Source organism: Pteropus alecto, unplaced genomic scaffold (genome assembly GCF_000325575.1).
Source record: "Pteropus alecto unplaced genomic scaffold, ASM32557v1 scaffold143, whole genome shotgun sequence".
NCBI lineage: Eukaryota > Metazoa > Chordata > Mammalia > Chiroptera > Pteropodidae > Pteropus > Pteropus alecto.
In genome coordinates, this window is record NW_006434828.1 from 1,620,833 (window position 1) to 1,642,979 (window position 22,147).

Sequence of the window (22,147 nt, forward strand, 5' to 3'; positions counted from 1 at the left end):
ACAGGGCAATCAAGGCTCATTTGGGGAAGAAGAGATTGAGCTTTCATTCTTCATCCAAATCACCTCTACCTGCTCAAAATGATGTATAATACATAAGGATCAAAAGTGATTAAAATCCTTATGAATTTAATCAGAAATTCACAGTTAACCACTATTTGCTTTGGTGCAAATCGATGTGGAATAACAATCATGTGTATCTGCAATTTTTTTTTAACTTGTGGGAAATTTGCTGGTGATTTGTGGGGGGAAGTTGGGGGGAGAGGGGGCATTGAAAGGGAAGAAAAGAAGGAAGGAAGCAATTGAAAGAAGCCTCCCCCAGGCCCCCAGGGGGTGCCCTCGGCAGTCCCACGGACCGCTCTGCTCCGCACGGCGGGCCTTCGGTGTTGCTATTAGGGGCAGGAGGAAGTTCTAATCACAGCGCCCGTGTGCGCCCTCTGCTTTAACTGCCGCGTTCTCTCCATTGTTTCTCACCTCGAATCACGTGTTTGGGTTTCAAGCTCCCTCCGCCCCTTCCACACTGTCTTTCATTTTCTGAATTACGTCCCATAAAGTCAGCCTACTGGATCCTTTTGACTACAGACAAGCACTTCGGGAAGAAGAGAGGCGGCTGCCCCCCACCCTCCCCGGAGGAGAGAAAAGGCCAAACTAAGAGATGGCAGTGGAGCCCTCACCGTGCGCTCGGCGTTGGGGACCTTTTTGTAGAAGGTTTTCTCCGTGTCTCCGATCCACACCACGGACGGCTGGAGCTGCCGGGCCACCTGCAAGGAGAAGGGGGAGGCTCGGCTGTCAACGCTGCTCCCTCTGGGGTGCGCGCGCCGCCCCAGCTCCAGGGCTCCCGAGGTCAGCTCTCGGGGGCGGGGCCTCGCGGGCTCCGGTGCACGTGCGCGGCTGTACCCCTCCTTCACCGCGGGATGGGGCGCCAGGGCCTCATCCCGCTCGAGGTCTTCACGTTCTGCTCTGCGGCTGAGAGCACCGACTCTGTTTGGCTTGAAATAAGCAACGGTTTTACGCTGCAAATGGTTTTACGCTGCAAATGGTGTCCATCCATACACGAATCGCGGCGGGGGGCGGGGCCGAGCCACACGTTTACGCAGGTTCGCTCATCGTGAGAAAAGCGGTTTCAGCACCAGGGCCCCTGGGATGCCACGTGTTCCTCTCCGTGCGGCTCTGCCTTTGTGACCCTGGAGCCCCTCCAGGACGGGCAGGGCTTTGTGACGGCGCGGGGCCTTGCCGCGGGCGCACGAATAATTGCCACACACCTAACAATCCCTTCGAAGCACCCCCATGAGAGCGAAGTTCGGGGATTTTTGCAACAATTTGCGCTTTGTGCAAAATCGTGACGGTAACAGCCATCTCCAGCCACGGCGAATTCAGCGTTATGTCCGCTTGCTTTTATGTTTCTCAAAACATCATTAAGGCAGTGGGCATGGTTTTAAAGCAAGACAGACGTTTAATAAATGATGGAAAGATCACTAGGAACCCAGCCCTGTCTGTTTCCCCAGCGTGACGTGCCAGCTGAAGCAGATTATGAACGTTCAGAGACCCAAGTGGACTTAACTTGACCCCGGTACCGGTCTGACACCGGGCCGTTGGCGTTCACAGCCGCACACACGCCAGGACGCTCAGACACAAACACGGAACTGGCCCGCCACTGTCTGGCTGGCATTATTTTTTAGACCCAGAGCCACAGAGTTTAAGAATTCAGAACTTCAAGTTTTAGCCCCAGTGCCCCAGGCGGCGTGGCGTGATGTGCGCATCACAGCAGCTAGCGAGCAGCCGTGTGCCAGGCCTGGACCACGTGCGTCGCACATGGCATCGCACGCCCGGTCGGGGCCAGCGTGGTCCTAGCGTGTCCTGTTCACCCTCTCTACTACCCTGTGAAACAGGTGCCATAATCATCAACCCCGTTTACAGGTGGGAAAACCGAGGCTCAACGATGTTAAGGGACCTGTCCGAGGCGACACAGCTAGAAAGTGACCGGTAGGGTGCTCGGGCATACCCACAGGTTCCTGCACTTACTTGAGCCACAGACCTGAGCATCCACCCCGCCTCACCTCCCATGTCTCACGACTCTAAAGCCCGTCCATCACCTCCTGATCTCCTTCGACCCCATCGTTCGTCCCTTCTCTTGGCTCCTTACCCTCAGCCCCCAATTCCTTCCAACGTGGCCACCCACTGCGGTGGGAGAGGCCCTGCTCCGTGTGTGTGGGGGCAGCTCCGAGAAACCACTGTCCCACTAACAGCTATTTTCAAGTTGAAGTCAAAAGCTTCCCTACTTCTAGCCCCTAGAGAAAATAAGAAAATGAGGTTCGGGAAAAGTCCTAAGCTTCTTAGAAAAAAGATACTTTATTACAACAGAGGCGAAATCTTATTCTTTGCGGTCTCTCTTAAAAATCTTAGTTTAAGAACGAAGACCAATGGAAAAGCAATTTTCACATAAACGATCGTCCCCTGTGCTCGCCGAGGGCGGCCGTGGGTCCCTCCCCAGCTCCGTCCCTTTGGCGAGCAGCGGGTTTTCCGTAGTTTTCATTTGTATGTCTCCAGTCTTTCATTCCATCTTTTCTTAATGGCAATTGCAGACGCGAGGACCTGGGGTTCGAGGGTTACTTTTCTCTTTCTGCTTTTAACAAAGTAAGCCGCATGGGTGGGGAGGAAACACAGGGGTTTCATTAGCTTGGGATCATTTTGAAACCAACGGTCTTATTTCCAGCAGCTGATTAAAGGCAGTTTTGGAAACCTGGTCACACCGTTCCCTTGTGTAGCCGGGGCTCTTTCGGAGCTGGGGGGGCGTCCCACGCTTCCTGCGTTCCAGCCGCTGGGAACCAGCGCCTCTCCCAGGACCAACCCCTGCTCCGGGATGCGCACGGCTGCGTGGGGGACTTGGGTGGTGACGTGGTTTGGAAGGGCTCAGTTATTATTGAATGAAACAGAAAACATTTCCCAACAGGGTTTTTTGACAATAGTGAGACAGGAAACGTTTCCCAAATGCCTCGACCTCCAGCGCTATTTCTACCCGCGATCGCCCTGTGCCATGCGCTGTGCCAAGCACGTCCCGCACCTTCTCCCCTTTTACAGATGAGGTCACTGAGGCAGAGGGGTAAGTGACATGCCTCCCCCCCGGCCTCGAGGAGAGGAGGGGCCAGGAGTCGGAGCCGGTTTGCTCCCCCCGCCCAGCCCTGCGCCACAGCCACGCAGCACACCGCTGCGCCGGAGGGTGTGTGTTCGTCACACATTGGCACGCTTCGCCAGCCTGCTGTCCTGGAGGTGGTTCTCACACATTCCAGCCACGAGAAAGCGGGTCTGTTTCTCCACACTCTTCTCCTCAACGAGTATTAACAACAAAAAACTCTTCGCCAATTTGTTAATGAAAAATGGAATCCTTGGCTCGTTTCATTTTTCATTTAGCAATGAAAAGGCTTCATTTAAATTATCCACGGATAGTTTGAGGTCGTGGACAATTAGATGGAATTAATTCATAATAGAACTTCTCAAAAGGGACACGGGACCATTCGCGTCGACTGCCAGCAGAGGGCTCTTCGGTCCTATCAAATGTCATTACAGGTTTCAATTTTGTGTCAACTCTAGAAGATGAATTTCTATCAACATGTGCCTTTTCAGATTCTGGGAAGCTCTATTAAAAATTAAAGACTTCTCCACCTGTGTGAGTTTTATGGATTTTATCCTTTGTATTCTCTAAAGGAACAACATCGAACACTCACCACCAGAATTAGACCCCCTCGGGTTAGGATATAATGGCTCAACAATGAAGACCTGTTTGCGTTTGGTTAATAAGATCCGCCTAAACAACCCTTGGGAGCACTGGAAGTTTTTTCTGAAGGGTCCTATTTTGCTTGCCATAAAGAAGCCAGGAAAAAACAAGCTGCTTTTTTCAGTGGTTGTGTCTCAGTTTACCAAACTGAAAAGGTAAACTCTCCATCCATCCATCCATCCACTCACCCACCCACCAACCTATCCATCCACCCACCCACCCATTTACCCATCCATCCATCTACCCACCTGTCCATCCATCTGCCCACTCACCCATCCACTCACCCACTCGTCTGTCTGTCCATCCATACATTTATCCATCCATCCACCCACCTGCCCATCCATCCACCCACCTGTCCATCTATTAACCCACCTGCCCATCCACCCACCCACTCGTCTGTCTGTCCATCCATACATTTATCCATCCATCCACCCACCTGTCCATCCATCCACCCACCTGCCCATCCACACACCCACTCGTCTGTCTGTCCGTCCATCCATCCATCCATCCATCCATCCATCCATCCATCCATCCATCTACCCATCACACACATATTTGCTGAGCACCTGCGGTGTGCCAGGCTCCCTGGTGTGAGGCGGCGGATGTCTGGATACGGAGCGACAATGGGCTCTGCTTGCAGAGTGCGGAGCTTCCTGTGACTGGGTGGGAGCTGCTGGCTGTGGGAACGGGAGGGGCTCGCTTTCCCGGCCTGTAGTCGCCAGGAGTCTGTTTAAATACTTAATACGTGGAGACATTTTGGTTGGTGTTTCCACTATTTTAAGTGATATTTAAAATTTCCCTTTCCTCGCAGTACCTTTTCTGAGACTGTGTAAGTTACTGCAAGTCCTGACTGGGTATTAGTTGGGATAAACCACAAATGACTAAGAGTCCGGAGCCCAGCTGGGCTGACTTGGTAAGAGAGGAAGGTAAACCGAGGTGGTGGAGGGGAGCAGGTGGGGGCCGGGAGGGCAGGCGCCGGTGACGGACTGTGACAGGTGATGTGGGGCACCAGCACTAGTAACAGGGACACACTGCTGCTGACAGCCAGGCCGTGTTCCAGAGGAAGGTGTCTGGAGAGTGACGGGCGTCAGGCTGACAAAGCTGGACTTTCCTCCAAATCCCCATCTCTTCCCAGCCCACTCCCCGCGATGCTTGGTGGCAGACGGCACAGCTGTGCCACCTGCGAGAAGCTCGGGGTTTCCGCCAGTGTGCGAGGCCGTACTCAACCCCACACGGCGCGTTTCGGCCACACTGAGGGCACCTCCCCCCAGTGTCTCCGCATTGGTTAAAAGTCCTTTAACTCCTGCGGCATTGACCCTGGTCCCAGGCTCATCCCCGCCACCCAGTATAGCAATGCACGCGGCACTGATGGGGCTCGGTGGCCCACAGAGTGCCCTCGCATCCCTTGCTGGTGGACGGCGCCCGGGGTGCCCACAGCCTGCGGCCCTCACCCCTCGGAGCCCACCCTGTCCTCTGTGGGTGCGTGGGAACTTCCTGCACGGCCGCTCGATTTTGCTGTGAACCTGAAACTGCTTTAAAATATAGTCTGTGTAAAAAAAAGACCAGTTTCGATGTCTACGTGTGCTCCCTCCTCAACCCGAAACTCTCCACGACATAGCGCAAGGCCATCTGGCTTTCTAACTGTGTCCCCACTCAGGACCTGCGGTCACCAGCCCCTCCCTGCCTCCGTTTTCAAACCCGATGCTGCTCCCTCTCCCTCTCTCTCCCTTGAGCAGCTTTCTCTTTCTTTTTGGGGGGTCAGCTGTAGGTCTTTGCTTTATCCCTATTGAATTTCACCTTGTAAAGGTGAGACTAATGTATTTATTACATTTATTACACATCTGCGCGTGTGTATTTTTTTAAGTCGCCCACAATTAGCAACGCTGCCTTTGTTCAGGTCATTAACCGGGAGTGGAAGTCTGCACGAGCTATGCAAACACAACCGGCTGGGCTCCCCGTGCCCGGCTCCTGGCCCGCCGTCCACACCGCTGCATCTGGGCGAGATCCCTTGGCACGCTGCCAGGGGCCATTGGCTGTGAGCCCGGTGAGGACCCCTGGAGGGTGGCCCCGAGGTAAGAGCAGCAACACGGCCTCCCTTTGTCCCGCCCCGCAGGCCAGGATGGGCCACGTGGCCTAGAGGCGACACTGGCCAGGCAGCCCCCTTAGCCTGTTCCCCCAGCCTCACTCCAGGTCCAGCCCGCAGTGGCCAGACCACGTGCGCTGGAAGAGGACGCAAGGACCACAGGGGGCAGAGAGAACTTCTCTTCCAAGACCCAGAGCCCAGGAGCAGAAACTGTCCCCTCCCGGGCCTCTTCTCCTGGGCTCCGCTGGTGTCCGCCTGGCCTTCTCACGGGAGGCCTGGAGGGTCAGGGAGGAAGGGACACAGGACTCAGGAAGCAGTGGCATCCTACCGAGAGTGGCAACGAGATCCAACAACTTCCGGTTCCTTCACCTTCTCACGCGGATATGCCGCAAGCTGACCTTGACCCAGGAGGGGAGGCTTCACTGTCCTGCAGGCCAGCCGGGGGTCTTGTGGTGGCTTTGGAGACAGACTGAGGCTTAAATCTACTTGCTTGCCTCTTAGTTCTTTTGTATTTTTTGGTCACATTAAGCGCTCTGAGCCTCAGTGTTCTCATCTGTAAATGGGGACGCTAAGCCTGCCCCCCGAGGATGTGGCATGTAAATGGGGACACTAACTCCTGCCCCCCCTGGGATGTGGTACGAGGAAGGAAAGTGTGTACAGAGCTCCCAGCTTGCACCTGACCCCAGGCCAGAGGTCGAGGAGTCTTTCCTGCCCGCCCGTACCGATTTATTGTGAAAACCCGAGGAGGCTGGGCCACCGTGCGTGGGGGACAGGGGGTGGCGTCACCTTCTAACTTCTTTTGTCCACAAAATACCTATTAAATATTAATCACTCATCCCATTTCTTAATGGGTTAGATGACTACATTTCTAATATTTCCTTGTAGGAAATATTACGTATGTTCTTTTCCACCTACAGCTTTAGTAGAAGAGAGAGTTTTAAATAATAGTTGTTCCCTTGTGCAGTAAACATGTTTCTCAAAGGACGCCCACCACCCCAACTTGTTATCCTATTAGAGTTATTGCCTGTGAAATTAAGGAAGCCTCCAGAAATTAAGGTAACGAAATGGATCTGAATTTGTGGCTGTGAAACAAATGAGTGTGTTTTCGCATGGGGAGGGTGTTGGGGGTGGAGCGCTGTCACCAGCCAGAAAGGAACTGCCGAGCGGTCTCCCACCTGCGGCCGCCTTTACCCTCTGTGGATTAATTCAGGAATTCCTTATGAGAGGAGGAGTCATCATGCCTCCTGTTAGTTCACCTTCTGGCAAGTGCCACAGATCTTGATTTTGCTGTGCTCAAGCCAGGACCCCCGTCCCATGGCTCACGTGACACAGGACGCACGACGCCTTCCTCCACTGACCCTCAGCATGCATGTCTCATCTCCCTTTCCTTTGGTTAATTAAAAGCAAATGGCTCTTTGCTCTGTCGCTCATGCCAGGACGCAGTGGCCTCACTGCACACGATTTATAATTGAATGACTCCCCCTCCTGGGCCTAGGGATCTTCCATGAATCGATTATATACACAGGAAAGGTAAGGCTTAATGTGGTGCCCGTCAGGCTCTCTGACGTGGCGTGGCTTCGGCGGATAAATGTGCTGTTCCAAAATAGTCTGACACCTTGCATTTTGTGGTCCGCGTACGGTCGGTTTGCAATGATTCTAATAAATGCGAGAATAGTTTATCCAATATCAAAAAAGCACTCCTCCGCGGCAGAAACATATACATTTCCTGAGCATGAGAACGTCACGGTCCTGTCGTCACACCAGGAGCACCGGGCCGTTTGGTGGGTGGGAGAAGACAGGCTTAATTCAGCCCGACTTCGGTGAGAGGCCGGGTAACGCAAGTGTTAAAGCTGCAGGTTCTGGGCGCAGACCGCTGGGCTCGTGTCACGGCACCGCAGCCCAGGAAACGACTTAAGCGCTATGTGCCGCAGACAGCGGAGTAACATCTTTAAAGGGCTGAAAGAAACATGTGTCAACCCAGAATTCGATACCCAGCGAAACTGTCCTTTACAAATGGAGAGAGGGTAAAGACATTCTGAAATAAATAAGAGAAAAGCTAAGAAAATCTGCTGCCATCAGACCTGCACTAAAATTAACAGGAAAGGAAGTCCGTTAGCCGAAAGGGAACATGATGCCAAGTGGAAAGGCAGATGAACAGAAAGGAATGAAGAAGACTGAAAACGTGTGCATAAGGGTAAAATACTAATTTCTTCCTTCTTAATTTCTTTAAAAGACCAATCACTATTGAATACAACGGTAACAACACTCTATTGTACTCGTAACATTTCTAGATACAAAACTGATTAAAACATAAAGGACGAGGGATAATAAGTGGATTATATTTTCGGAAGGTTTCACATTTTATGTAAGATAGTACCGTATTAAACCTATGCGGATTGCGATAAATTAAAAATGACTTGTGATCCGAAGAGCAATCGCTAAAAAACGAGTCATTGCTAAAAAGACAATAGAGGAATTCAAATAATATACCAGTACCGAGTTTTAATTCAGAAGAAGGCAGGAAAGGAGAAATAGAAGAAGGAAAAGGAACAAATGGAGAGAAAAGGGGAAAACGGCAGACCTAACTCGACCACGGGAATAACCGCACTTAACACAAGTGAAGCGGATGCTCCGATTTAATGACACACACGTCGGAGCGAAGAAGGAAGCAAGACCCAGCTGCGCGCTTGCCTGAGAAACGCCTTTCACTATACAGACGTGGGCACCGAGAATAAAGGAAGCACCGTGCTCTAGTCACATCAGACCAGGTAGATAGACTTCAAGACAAGGAGTATGACTGGGAACAAAAAGGACATTTCATGAGGATAAAACCACCGGGAAGATAGAACCGTCCTACACGAGTTGCATCTTGTAACAGGTCTTCAGCATACACGGGACAAAAACTGACAGAACCAAAGGGAGAAATCTAGAATCCCACAACCCCGGTTGGAGTTTTAACACCTGCTTTCAGCAGCTGATAGAACAAGTAAAAAATAAAAATAAGGAAATGAAAAAGCAAGTCACAGAGAGAAACATTTGCAATCTGTACGTCCAACAAAGAACTGGTATCCGGAATATATAAAGAACTCTTGCAGATCACAAGGCCAATAGTCTAGTGAAAACGAGGCAAATGGCACGAACAGATATTTCAAAAAGTCATTCAAGGGACCAAAAAGCACATGAAAATGGTGGCTACACAAAAAGTGGTTGCGTACATCTTTCAAAACGCACACTGAAAATGCGTACCTAAGATCTGTCCATTTCGCTGAGTGTGAATTTTACCTTAATAAAAATAGTGCAGGAGGACCTGGAAGAGAAGGACCCCGGCTTGGATCCTGGCTCAGCCACTGGACCTCGGCTGCCTTAGGCACATCACTGAACCCCTCAGAAGCCACACTTTCTCTGCCTGTAGGATGGGGATGAGGACCCTTCGCTGGGCTGGTGAGGAGGTTCCACATAACGTCACAGAGATGTGGGACCTCTAGTCCCAGTGAGATGCTCTGTTAAAGAGTTTCGTGGTCTTTCTTTAGCCCCGCCCACCTCCCTCTTTGCCCGCCTCCCAGCTCTTCAAAATTCTCTCTCCACGGCTTCTTGCGGGACAGGCGAGGGGAAAGGGAAAGCGGGGACACCCCCGCTCGCTGTCCTGCCAGGGTCCACGCGGCTAAGGGAAGAAACCGCCCTGCGCGCACGGCCTTACTGTGGCCGTGAGGGTGACACGGAAGAGGGACCATTCTAATGAGCGACCTTGACGGGAGCCAGCTCCTGTGCCCCAATGTCCAGTCCCAAGTGTGGGGACAGCCCTTGCCACGCGACACTTTGATACAGCGAAAGCTGGCTTATCTGGCGTTCCAGCAACTAAAAATGATGGACAGCATGAAGTTGACCTTGAGGTACTCGAGCAAATGAAGCTGAAATCCTGTGAAGTTCTAATATTATATATAAGTCTTCCATATCAAAATGCTTTGAAAGCTGGTAATCTTTGGACTTCAAGACAAGGAGTATGACTAGACTTCAAGACAAGGAGTATGACTTGTATAATAGAGCGTCTGCCTCTGCCTCCTCAGGTTCTGTCAGACAAGGAGTATGACACGTATAATACACGTATATGTGTATTATTTGTGTGTGTGTATCTATGTCATCTATCATCTATCATCTATCTATCTACCATCTCTACTATCTATCTACTATCTATCTAATCTATCATCTATCTATCTAATCTATCATCTATCTATCTATCTATCTATCATCTATCACCATCATCATCTATATCTAAATTGCATCAGAGGATCACCGCTTTAGGGCTGAGAGAGCACCTCGTATCGTTTGCTCTGACTGGATCATCTTGGGGCTGATACACAGAGACCCAGGGAGGCAAGCTGCTTGTCTAAGATCGCAGAGCTGGGTGGTGCGTGGGTCTCTTAGGACACCCCGTCCCTGGCTTGCGATATAATGAGCATTTACATTACTGCAGTGGACTCGGCTTCCTCCATATTACCTGAGCCCATGTGCAGAGGGTACTATGCCTTGGCAACTCATGCCATGTGAGAAAGAACACCCCCGAGCCCAAATGTCCGACGTCATTTTCGAAGGGAAGTGGGCTGAAAAAAGAAACTGGATTTAATTTCCAATGAGGTGTGGGAGTATTTCAGAAAGGGTTCCTGTGGGGAAAGGAGGCTGGTCTGGATGGCACAGTGGAGGGTGTTTATGCACAGAAAGAAGCCACGAGGAGTCACTGGGCGCTCACCAGATGCGCTAAGCAGGTGCTTTGCAGGAGGACGCGGTAGAGGGGTGCTCACGGCCGCCTAAGGAAAGCCCCCGGGGGCCTGTGCGAGACGACGATGGGCTCTGAAATCGTAACTGGAAAGCGGGGGGAAGCCAGAACCGGGGAGTGTGATAAATACCTTGAGGACCACGTGCAGCATCATTTGGAGGCCACTTTTGCCGGGGTACTTCCCGGCGATGTTAGCCGCAGACAGGTTGAAGAGGTTGGCTCCCGTTTCGGTGCAGATGGCGTGGACCAGCATCTTCTTCCCGACCCCCGACGGGCCGGCCAGCAGCAAGGACTTCACCAGAGGTGCGTTTTCATGCACGGCCGCAGAACCTGAGGAGGCAGAGGCAGACGCTCTAAAACCCCGCCGTGGAAGTCAGTGGCTCTGAGACTAGCATTCGTCAAGGCTGTGCTCCCACGGCGTGGCCCCGGCGTCTGTGACGGTCGCGATGGGTCTGAAGCATCGCTGACAGAGGCATATGCCTCTTGTCTCAGTGAAAACTAGATCTGCAGGTCAAGGCTCGAGGTGGAGCCACAGGGTCTCCTTGGGTGTTCGGTATGTGGCTTCCCCTCCACCCTTCACCCTAGGATTTCCCCCAGACTCCTAATTTTAAAGAACACTCCTGCAGTAATGTCCCGCCCGCGTTTCATAGGGGGAGGGGTTTCGAGGGGTTTCGAGGGGTTTCTCTGCTTGGCACAGCAGCGGCATGTCCTTTGGAAGTGAGGGAAGCGGCGTGGGGGTGGGCGGGAGGAAGGACTGACACGTGTCCATCGGCCACGGGGAAAGCCGGGAGCCGACTTCTCTCTCCTGCCTGGTTTCTAGCCTGTCGGTGGAGGCAGAGTCGACCCGACACTCGACCGTAAAGCGAACGGAATCGTCACGCAGTTGCGCAGAGGTCCGTGCCCCCTGCTCACTGTCACTCGTGGTCCACCTCCTCGGAGCCCAGATGGGGACTCGGCTTTGAGCATCTTCCGGGGTCCTGACCGCACGCGGAGCACGCGGTGCCGAAGTGAACGGACTCGCCCCGGAAGGGCCGTGGCTGAAGCACCTGCCCCGTCATTCTGCCTTCGGCAAACTGCCGGGCGCTTTCCCATCAGCCCAACGCGCATCCGCGTTCTCATTACGACTGCGCTTTTCCCTTTTCCTTCTTTCCTTCTGCAGTTGAGGAGGCGTCGTCGGTTGACCGAATAATTAGAAACCGCTGTTTCGGTTCCCCGGCATACGCCCCACGAACTTGGAAAGCAGTTTTGAGCGAGTCCTCTTTGAAATGAGTGAAGTAGGCTTTGTCCGCGGGGAGGGAGGGATAAAGGAGGCCCCGCTTTTCACGAAGGAGCGAGTCCGTTCACAGGGGCTCCCTCCCGTTCAGCGTCTGGGTCCTGAGGGCTGCTCGGCTCCTGGCCCCTGGGGGCCGCCGGGTTCCAGTGTGAAAAGTCAAGAATTGCTGTCATGAGGCTGTGGTGCAAAGGGCCTGACCTGGGTGCCTGTGACAGTGCCACGAGCCGTGAGCACCGCAGAGCCCAGAGAAGATGCCAGCGCCAGCCGGGGGTGCTGAGGCGGGTGGCCCTCCGGGAGGAGGTGGCCTCTGCAGAACGGGAGGAGTTGGACCATGCAGTGAAGGGGACATCTGAGAGATTCCAGGTGAGGGGACACGGGGACCGCAGGTGTGGCGTGGGGAGGCAGGTGAGGGACTGGAGATCATTCTCATTGGTGACGTGGCAGGGGACGGCAAGGAGGTGAGTGATGCCAGATGTGGGGGTCCCCGGAAGTCCCCAGAGTGCGGGCTGAGGCCAGGGGCTGGAGAGAGGCTCCTGGGAGGGGTGCAGGGAGACGGTGGGGGGAGACCCAGGAGAAGGTGGGGGGAGACCCAGGAGAAGGTGCCCATTTATTCCGGGGACACACTTTCCAGGAGCGGGGCTCGCAAGGTTGGGCAGAAGGGTAAAGAGGGGGATCTGGGAGGGGGCTGCACACGGGGCCTCTCTGACCTCTGGAGGGCTGATGGGGGAGGCGTCAGGGAGGTGGTGGGGACACGCTGACCACAGTGTCCATGGCTTTTCCTGCCCATCTCAGCTTCCGATGGCAGTTTTTTAAAAACACACGTCGAATTACTAAGAGTAAATCTCCAGGCTTTTCAGTTTTCCAATGACTGGAGTCAGGAGTTGGCTGGTGCTCCGTGTCCTTGGCCATTTCTGTTCCTTCCTGGCCCTGGACTTGAAGCCTTACTCATCTGGAAAGGCAGGTTCAAGGTCCACCCGGCGGGCTCTGCTGGGAACTGAAACCAGTGGGTCCAACTCCCGACCGGGCGGTTTCTGCACGGTCAGCGTCCGTCCCTCTTCTCCTCGGGGACAGTAGCAGCTCCGGGAGGGCGGGCAGACACTGACCAGGCGCTTCCTGGACACCCTTCTCTCACTCAGGGGCCTTTGGAAGCCCTAACCTCGTCCTGGGAGCCCAGGCTGGGGGTCGTGACGGCACGGAGGCCCACGGAGCCTGTGTCGCCTGGCCAGGGGCGGAGCGTGGCCTTGACAAGAGTCCTCGGTGTCCTCTGCCCAGCGGTGGCGACCTGGACCATCAGCGCCGACACACACATTCCTTCTCGTGACGTTTGAGATGTAAACGAGGCACTCGAAGGCAGGTCCGGGAACGAACTCCTCTGTCTGTCCCTGTCCCCATGGCAAACACACATGCCGGCTGGGAGAACAAACGCCAGCCAGCTCTGGGGCCGGGGGTCAGCAGCCCAAGGGGACTTCGGGTTCCTACTGACAAAATGAGGGTGTGGGTGGGGTGCTTCTGAGCGCCCCGCTCCTGACGCTTTTAAGGCGGCTTGGGACCAGCATCCGTCACCTTGGATCCGTGAGCCGACGATGCGAGCACGTCACGCCCTCGCTTGCTAGGTGAGTCCTTGTCAGATCTTGGCACTTCTGGCTGCAGTGCCTCCCATTACATGCTGACAACATTCGAGAAGCTACTCTACTCATTTTATTTACACAGACCCATAGATATCATATATTTATTGTGTTGATCCCAAGTTATGCGGACCCCCAAAGTATTATCTGTTTATGTTAATAGATATATTTTTATTTACGTCAACCCCAAATTCAATTTACTACTTCTGACATTACGTTAAAAGAGGGGTGAACTATTTGTTGCCAATACGTTTAAGTTCTTATTTAAGACCGAGCGGAAGAATCTCCTAAGGGCCCGGACGAGTCCCATCTCATTTTAGAGCGAATTAAACAAAGAAAAGTCAGTGTCAACTTCAGCCTGGTCATTGGAGCACAGCCTGGTTGGCCTTTCAGCCGCTGCCCAGCTGACTCAGGTCATATATGTGTGACAGTCGTAAACACGGGCATAAAAGTGAATGACAGCAGCAGATGTCCCCGTCACGGGAGCTCGGATGACAGCAGCACACGTCCCCGTGACAGGAGTCCACCCCGGCACTCCTGGGCACTCTTGGGCACACAGCAGGGTGCTGGTCCGTGTGTCTGAGCAGGGGTGACCGTGTGTCAGCAGTTAGAGGGGCTTCGGTGTGGCCGGCAAGCTTTGGTCCTGAAGATCCACGAAATGCACTTGCGGTCCCTGGCGGGTGGGCTCTGTTAGGGACCTAGTGCCAGGTGCCCATGTGTACGAGGTGAGCCAGAACCTTAGCTCCCGGTCTGACCTGACAGATTTTAACGGCAGGTGCTTGCTTCGGCCGTTCTGTCTCCAGCTGGGTGCCGACAGGCCCTTCCACCCAGAATATGTGGCAGGCTCTCGGACGTGCTGCCCGGGGAGTGCCTTTAGGGGTGCTCTGGGGTGCGCGATGTCAGTGGAACCATCCCCACTCAGAATTCTCGGTGGGGAGAGTTAAGCCTCAATGTATGTGATGACAACCGGGAAGCCACTGTCGAAGCCAGTCCGCGGGGGCACCCCAGCTTCTAGAAGAGGCACGACGGGCCAATGATCTTTACCTAGTGGCAAGACCCCGTAGAGGGCGATGAGCTGTCTGACATCCAGGAGGGACGGCATCGGTTCTATGGAGAGGTGGCGCAGGGTGGTCCCCAGGTAGCTGTATTCGCCTGGGGGAGAGAAATAAGGCAGATGAGCGGGGAGACGCGCTGGCCTGAGCCACCTGGTTCCAGCGCCTGCAAAGTGAGCACAGAATGCGGGCTGCACATTCCTGGGCAGATGCAGCGTACGAGGGGGGTCGGTGAGATGAACACGTCCTTTCTCAGAGAAAGGCTTGAAAGCACTGTCAAAGCTCTGCTCCGCGGCACACGGACGGCGCTGTGTCGACGGTGAAACTAACCTCGCCTTTAAAATAACCTTTGAAGACTGGATTTGCGAAGTGGTACAAAATCCTAAAATGAGGCACACGCAGAGGAGTCTAAAATATATAAGGTTTTGCTGAGTTTATCCTCCAAGAGACTCTGTCTAACATTTGCACGGACCTTGAAAATAAATTATTTAAGGTCACGATGTGAAATCTGCACTGGAACAGTGTAAACCTGAGCCTAAAATGCAGTCATTTGAAAGGACGGTTATGAGTCTAATTTAGGATCAAAAGGAGCATCTCTCTTGGAGGGTAATATTCATTTACATTTTTATCATTTTTAAAGGACCACCAAAGGAATAATACAGAAATAAATCTTTACAGCTTTAATTAGAAGGCATCAAAGGGCTTAATTGTAACTAGTCATAAATCTGAAGTGTTATTTTCTAACTAATTTAGATAAGGTCACCAGGAAAATTAGTCTGGCTGTCTCCATTTGTCGAGAGGATGGACCTTCGCATGCTCATAAGCGTCTCTCTTGATTTGTACCTGAATCTGAAGGGAAAACATTCGACGCTCATTTTTCCTTCCCTCTAACAAGTATGGATCTTGGCCAAGCTGTCGATGCTATCTATACACATGCGAAAAATACATTTACGTGTGTATAAAAATACTGAAAAAATACACGTGTGTATGAAGTACTGAACAAGCTTTAAAGCACTTTCGAATGTTAAGGAAGCTGGAGTTGACAGCCAGACGCAGCCGCCGTTTTGCTGGGGAGGGCAGCCTTTCGAAGCTTCCATGTAAAAAATAAAAAAAGTCCTTGCCAAGGGCACGGGCATCGGTGGGGAGAAGGAGGGATGATGAGGGCTTCCATTATGGCTTCCGGTCCCCGCGCTTCTTAATGAGCAGGTCATAAATAGAAGGGCGGTTATTTCTCCTTCGCTAGCGTCGGAAGAGGTCCTGCCGCCGCCGTTCAATCCGGCGCTTACTGCTGCGAACGTGGCGGGAGAGGTGACATAAAGCGAAGCCCGTCTCCCGGCTTCCGAGCATCCACAGAAACGCGCGTCTTCTTGAGCCCCACGGACTTCATTCAGACAAATGCTATCGGGTTGAATTAGTGGGCGCTGGTTCTGATGGACGCAACCGGTCCGGGCTGTTCGCCGAGAGATGACACTCGCTCTGAAAGTGCATGACGATGTTCTGTCACCGCTGCCTAGCGTGGAGGCCACCAACCTGTCCCGGATACTCCGTCAGAACTCAGAAGCCTCTGGGTTCCCTGCACACACTCGGCTCTCCCACGAGGGAGGGAAGAGGAAACGGGGCCGGAAAGGTATTTTAGACAGAGGGCGTGAAAAAGGGGATGGACCGCGTTTCCTTAACATTCCTACGCTGCCCCGCTGGAGGTCCCCGCAGGCCCCGGGGGAGGGGCCCGCTATCGACAGTCAGATGACCGTCCAGACCCCTGAGCTCCCCGCCGGCTGGCTGCTCCTCCGCTGGGTCTGAAGGCGGGGGGCCGAGAATGGGACTGCGAAGTAGCCTTGATGTGGCCCAGTTCTGCAAAGGTGACCAGACTCGGGGCAAGGAGGGGTGAGGGAGCCTATGTGCCGGGGGGAAAATGCTATGGTTAAAAGAAACAGGTTGGCCAAGGCTTTATCTGAGAACAAGCACGAGGTTTCCATACGGGCCGCAGGATAAATAGCGACACTTAGGGAAGAACTTTTTGCCGTCCTTGGACAGATCAGAGGACGCCGCGCGGACAAACACGCCACCGACGGGGCTAAGCTCCGGCACAGACGGGCTTCTGGTGCCCACAGCTCATTCTTCGCTTCTTCAGGGAGGGCTCGTGGGCAAAAATTCTTAGTTCTGGCACCTGTATAAGTTTGGGTCCTGTATACTTGAAAATGAATGTGTCTGGCCACAGAATCTTTGAATCCTACTTACTTCCTTTCCTTGAGCATCTAAAATATATCGTGCCATTTACCTCTGGTATAAAACGGTGCAGTGGAGCGTGTGATGACCTCCTAATTTCCCTTCCATTACGAGCCATGTGGTCTTTTGTTGCATAAAGGCCCAAAGGATTTCTTTTCCCCTTTACTTTAAAGCCCGGTACTTTTACTAGAATACGCCACAGCGTTAGTCCGTTGGAACTGACGCCCTCAGGTACGCAGTGCGATCTCTCACTGTGCGTGGTCTGTGTTTCTGTTCTAGGGACGTCTTCATGAAGGTAGTTCTCAGCGTCTGTTCTGTTCCACTGCTTTGGATTTCGCTTTCAGGGGCTCGTATCTGTATGTTGGATCTTCTTTGCCCGTCTTCAGTATTCGTTATGTTGTTTTGACTCTTTTTAAGCTTGTTCTTCATTTCTAGTTTCATTTAAAAAATTCTATCTTTCACATTTTATTTCTCTGGAAGCACTGTTTGTTGACTTTATTCATTATAATTTAGCTTTTTTCTAAGATCATTTTTCCCTTTATTTCTAATATCCCTTTGGTTTTGGCAACTCATTTCTGAGTTTTTCTCTTTCTATTTTATATAGTCTTACATATCTTCCATAGTTTTTTAAGTATACATCAGCCTGGTTAGAAAGATAAGTCCAGTATGTCTGCTTTATGGGCATGTTTCTTCGTGCTGTTAATTTGTTTCTCATTTTTCCTTTTTCACAGAAACTTTGCATAGATTCGACCTTGAACTTTTCCATTGCTGAAATTTATGAGTTGATAGTCTTATATTTTTAGAAGATGATTTGCTTCAGGGTAGCTTTTCACATTCCATAGATCCCGGCTTCTGTTGTCTTTATGTACGTTAAAAGTTTGGTGGCCTTTTGAAGATGTGCTGGTTCTGTCCCCGCTCTCGCTTTTTTCTGGATCTTTTTTCTCTTTTATCTCTACGGTCCTCGTCCTGTTCCACTGTCATTGTGTTCCCAAGAGTTTCTTCTCCGTATAAGGCCCTGCCTGGGAAGGGAGCTGAGGCAGGTCGGTCACTTTTAAGAGTGCATAGAGACGAGACTGTTCTAGCTCCTGCTACATTCTCATCTTAACCCTTCGCACGCATCTGTCACCGAAATGGGCGAAAGCTCTCCTGGCTTCTGTCACAGTCACCACCTTGGCCCGCTGTACTTTCCAGGGAGTGCTTGCTGGTTATTGTGGGGTCCTGTCCTGTGTCCCCAGTGCCTGACACTTCGGGGTGTGAGGGGGAAACCTTGTCATTTAGTTTTGGCGCAGATGTCCACAAGTCTTTGTTTTTGCAATCTAGTTGTTCTGTTTTCGTGAGGGGACTTCGGAAGATCCACTGCCATCTTTCAGACTAAGGATCTTGACAGGAAAAAAAATAAGGAAACCATGGAAAAGACCAGAGGGAGACACAGCCCTTGTGGCAACGGGACTAATTCTGTTAGACCCGGTCGGTTTCGTCTGAGGTCACTCTTAGGTGGCTGACCCCATTCAGTTCGACCTTAGGCATCTTAGAGATGTTTCCTCGAAACTGATGGAGATCACTGAAAAAGTCCAAGATGATAATAAATTAATAAGAAGAGGAGAAATAGGGTTCTGTTAAAAATGTTACTTTTCATATTAACAGAATCGATAGAACATAATGAAGGGATTCCGGAGGAAAACCTTATACGGCTTGAACAAGAAACACGTAAAATAAATAGAAACCCGACACGTGTTCCAATCTACGTTCTGGTAAAATTCTTACATTTTTAGGAAATATGAGGACTCCTCCGAGTCCCCAAGAAGGAAACGTGGCTTTCTCTCAAAGGGATTAAAGGAATCATTTTTTTGGATCAAAGGAAGATGTCAGCCTTCTTGCTCCCAGAGGCCCGAACCGGGTCAGTGTAAACATAGGAATGAACAGGACGGAAATGGATGACCATACAATAAAAAAACGGAGAATCCGCGCGTCCACATTTACACCAGAACGACTTCCCGAGGAGGGGGAGGGGAGGCTCTTCCTAGGAGGCCGGCACCTGACAAACACAGAAGGGGGTAGAAACAGAGCACCCCCGTTTCACGACCAGCGGCGCAATGATCGATGCAGGCAACAGTCATCCGTGGATGCGAAGGCCGCTAAGGTGCCGGGAAACAGGACTGCCTGAGCCTCAAAACATACCCCGCCCCGATTAGCCATTCACTACAAAGGGGAAAAGGAAGCTTTACGAGGGCGAGATCTGGCAACAGCACTTTTGCCAGCGATGGGACCAAGTGGCATCGTGTGTCCCCAGTGTGAGATGCTGAGAAGGACGTATGTCCCCTATGTAGTGCTCCTGTCAAAAATGTTTAACCTGAATCGAGGCATGAGAAAACCATCAAGCCAATTCGGATGAAAGACAGTCTGTAAAATGGCCCAGATTATTTGAAAATGTCAACATCGTGAAAAACTGAAAAACGCTGGAAATTGTGCTGATTAAAGGAATGAAAGGAGCCTAAAAAGATATGACCGGCACACCTATGGTCCTTGATCGGCTTTTGGACTGACAAAACCAGTTATAAAGGACATTATTAGGAAAACTGATTATTAACTAAAGTTTAGCTAATAGTATCGCATTATTGTTGAATTCGAGCATGATTATCCTTTTGTGGTCATGTGAAGAATGTCCGGGTCCATTGCAGATGCACGAAAGTGAAAATGATACTTATTAGGGTGGTGAGACTGTAAAGGATTTTAAGCTTTAAATGTGCTTTCAGGGCATCGTGTTGTTTTTAAAAAACTAAGAGAAAAACATGAGTTGAAGACGGTGACAGCAAATGTCCCCACCACCTACCTCCCAACTACTTCTGTGTTGGCCCCATCTGGAAGGACTGGGCTGTGGTCTCATGAGGTGTGCTTCCTAGGCATTTTGTTTAAACCCAGAAGCACGAACAGTGTCCATGTCCTCATTCCAGCTAATGCCAGGAACGTTGCTGGTGGGTCCACAAACCTGCCTCTCCCACATTTGGGGACAGAGCTGCACCCGTTAGTCCACAGCCCAAGGTGAACTCAAATCCATTCAATCCAACCAACACTTACGACAAGCCACTATGGGCCAGGCTTTGGACTGGACAAAAAATACGAATGGAACATACCTCCAGCTGTCGGGACCTCAAAACCCAAGGGGTGACACATGTGCCATATATGTGCATGATTCCTTGTGTACTTTACCAATGTAATCAGAGAGGTTGACCTTCAGAGCCTGGATCAGGAGCCCTTCCTCCACCAGCTCCTTATACAGCGATTCAATGGTCCTGGGGACAGAGCACACCGTCCTTCTGTGAGCACACACGGGGTCACGGCCTTTCTGTTGATTGTCACATGTGCGGAGAACTTCAACCCGATATCTACCTTAAAGCACATTTGTATACATGCAGATAAATGGATTTTTGAGGCGTTTCTACAATTTGGGGATGAATCAGGCTTTTTAAAAACAATACTTTCACTCATCCATGTGTATGTCTGATGTTTCCCATTAATAAGAATTACACCTTTGGGCATTCGGGACCAGCCCTAACTCTGCAGTCTGCCTTTCATCAGTCTTCATGACGGCATAAATATGAATTAGAAATTACTCAATAATAGTAACACAATGGGCCCGTAATTATATATTCCGTTAGCATCTGCCAGCCATAGTAGATCATTAATCCTTCATGAAATTGACGTTTCCTTTTAAGCCAATAGTATAATAGCTTAAAAGAAATATCTATAAAGAACAAAGCCTTATAGGGGAAATAGTTCTAGTATGAAATACAAAACGTTTAAAGCTGTGAGTGTGATGATTTTTTTGGAGGATGTTATACTTTTCCATAGTGTGTACAGATGTCAAAACCACTTCTCTAAGAGGCCTTGGGCACAGGGCCAGCACACGGGTAATTTATACTAATTGAGGAAAAAATGGAGATACTGGCCCACTTGATGAATGAAAGTCCCAATGAAATTATCTGGGGCTCGGCTTGCAGGAACTCAGAGAGGTCAAGTTCAAATAATTTTGGCATAATCCCTCGAGACGTTTTGTCTTTTCCCTTTTGTTTTCCAGGGAACTTATTCTTTGGTCCTACCTGACTGACACTGAAGAACTGTAAATATAACTGTATTTAAATAGCTCTCTGGCTGTTCTATGATCTAGGTTAGTGGGATTAAAACAGACTCACTCAAGAATATCGGTTCGATTCTAGCCAAATACCGTTGGGATAAATGTTAATTCAATGACCTCAGTTTTAGATTGACTGGAATTTTATTCCAGTATTTAAAATAGTGAATCCTCTGCTGAGGATAAAAAAAGGTTTTAATTGTAAGGAATTTAGGATAACGGCATCTGACCTATATCAAAGAAATAGCGACTGTAGTGTTTTAGCTTGAATATTGATTTACTATAAACATATAATATATACATAAAATGTTAACATAAAGTTGAAGAAGACTGTAAAACAGTCAAAACAACATAGTAAGAAGCCCAAACAGAAACCTGTATTTGGATCTTTCTGGTGAAATAAATTTTTGTTATGGAATATAACACTTTTAGCTTTAAAACTACCTTAAACTGTGATAAAAATACTGGTGGTTGAAGATTTATTTTAACTCGCTAGAGCAGCAGAAGTCGCCTTCCAGCTTCTTGGCAGAACTAGCCCTAGTCTGGTGACTCAGGGTCTTTACGATTAAAGTGACAAGTCTTCCAGGAATGAGACGACCAGGTATTTCTGTGCTTTGGGGCATAAAAGTGAGTAAAATATACTGGTCTGTCTTCGTGTCGCCAGAGAATCGCGTGCGCCCATTTCCGACAGTTCACTTGCAAAGCCGCACACGCCGAGAATATACTCAGTGTCTAAGGGACATCGTCCGAACGCTGCAGGCATGTCAGCGGTGTGGTTAGAGCAGTATCTTACTCATAGAGCGACACTTTAAATGCCAGAGAATGCAAGAGAGGGATTTTTAACTTCATGGCTGGGTCACACGGGTAGACTTGGTTTTAGCTCTGGTTTGTCATTGGATAAGGCACTTCGTGAGACCTTCTCTACGTGAAAGACTACTCGGTTTGGGGACTAATGTAAGAGCAAAGGGAAAAAGTGGCCTTTAAAAGCTACTACAAGTCACCTGGGGCTCTGTAAGTATGTGTGGGCTGGGCCCTCCTCCAGGCAAGGGACTAAGATGCTCCCAGATCCCCAGGAGAAGTCAGTGTCCGTGGCGGGTGGATGCTCGCCTCCCCAGGAACAGGACACCTGCCAGGCCCCTCTGAGGCAGTCAGCCACAGCATCTCATTCTAGATGTTTCCCCAAACAACAGGTAAAAGTGCAGCCCCGCCTTCCTCTAGG

The 22,147-nt window shown here is 50.8% G+C and overlaps 1 protein-coding gene across 1 annotated transcript in view; it reads right to left on the minus strand.

Annotated features, from left to right (window-relative positions):
* Nucleotides 1-22,147, minus strand: part of IQCA1 (IQ motif containing with AAA domain 1) — a 131,749-nt gene that overhangs the window by 18,374 nt on the left and 91,228 nt on the right. The window contains 4 exon segments of the mRNA XM_006909891.3: nt 672-758; nt 10,754-10,953; nt 14,566-14,673; nt 20,007-20,089. Coding sequence (XP_006909953.2) covers nt 672-758; nt 10,754-10,953; nt 14,566-14,673; nt 20,007-20,089 — 478 coding nt within the window.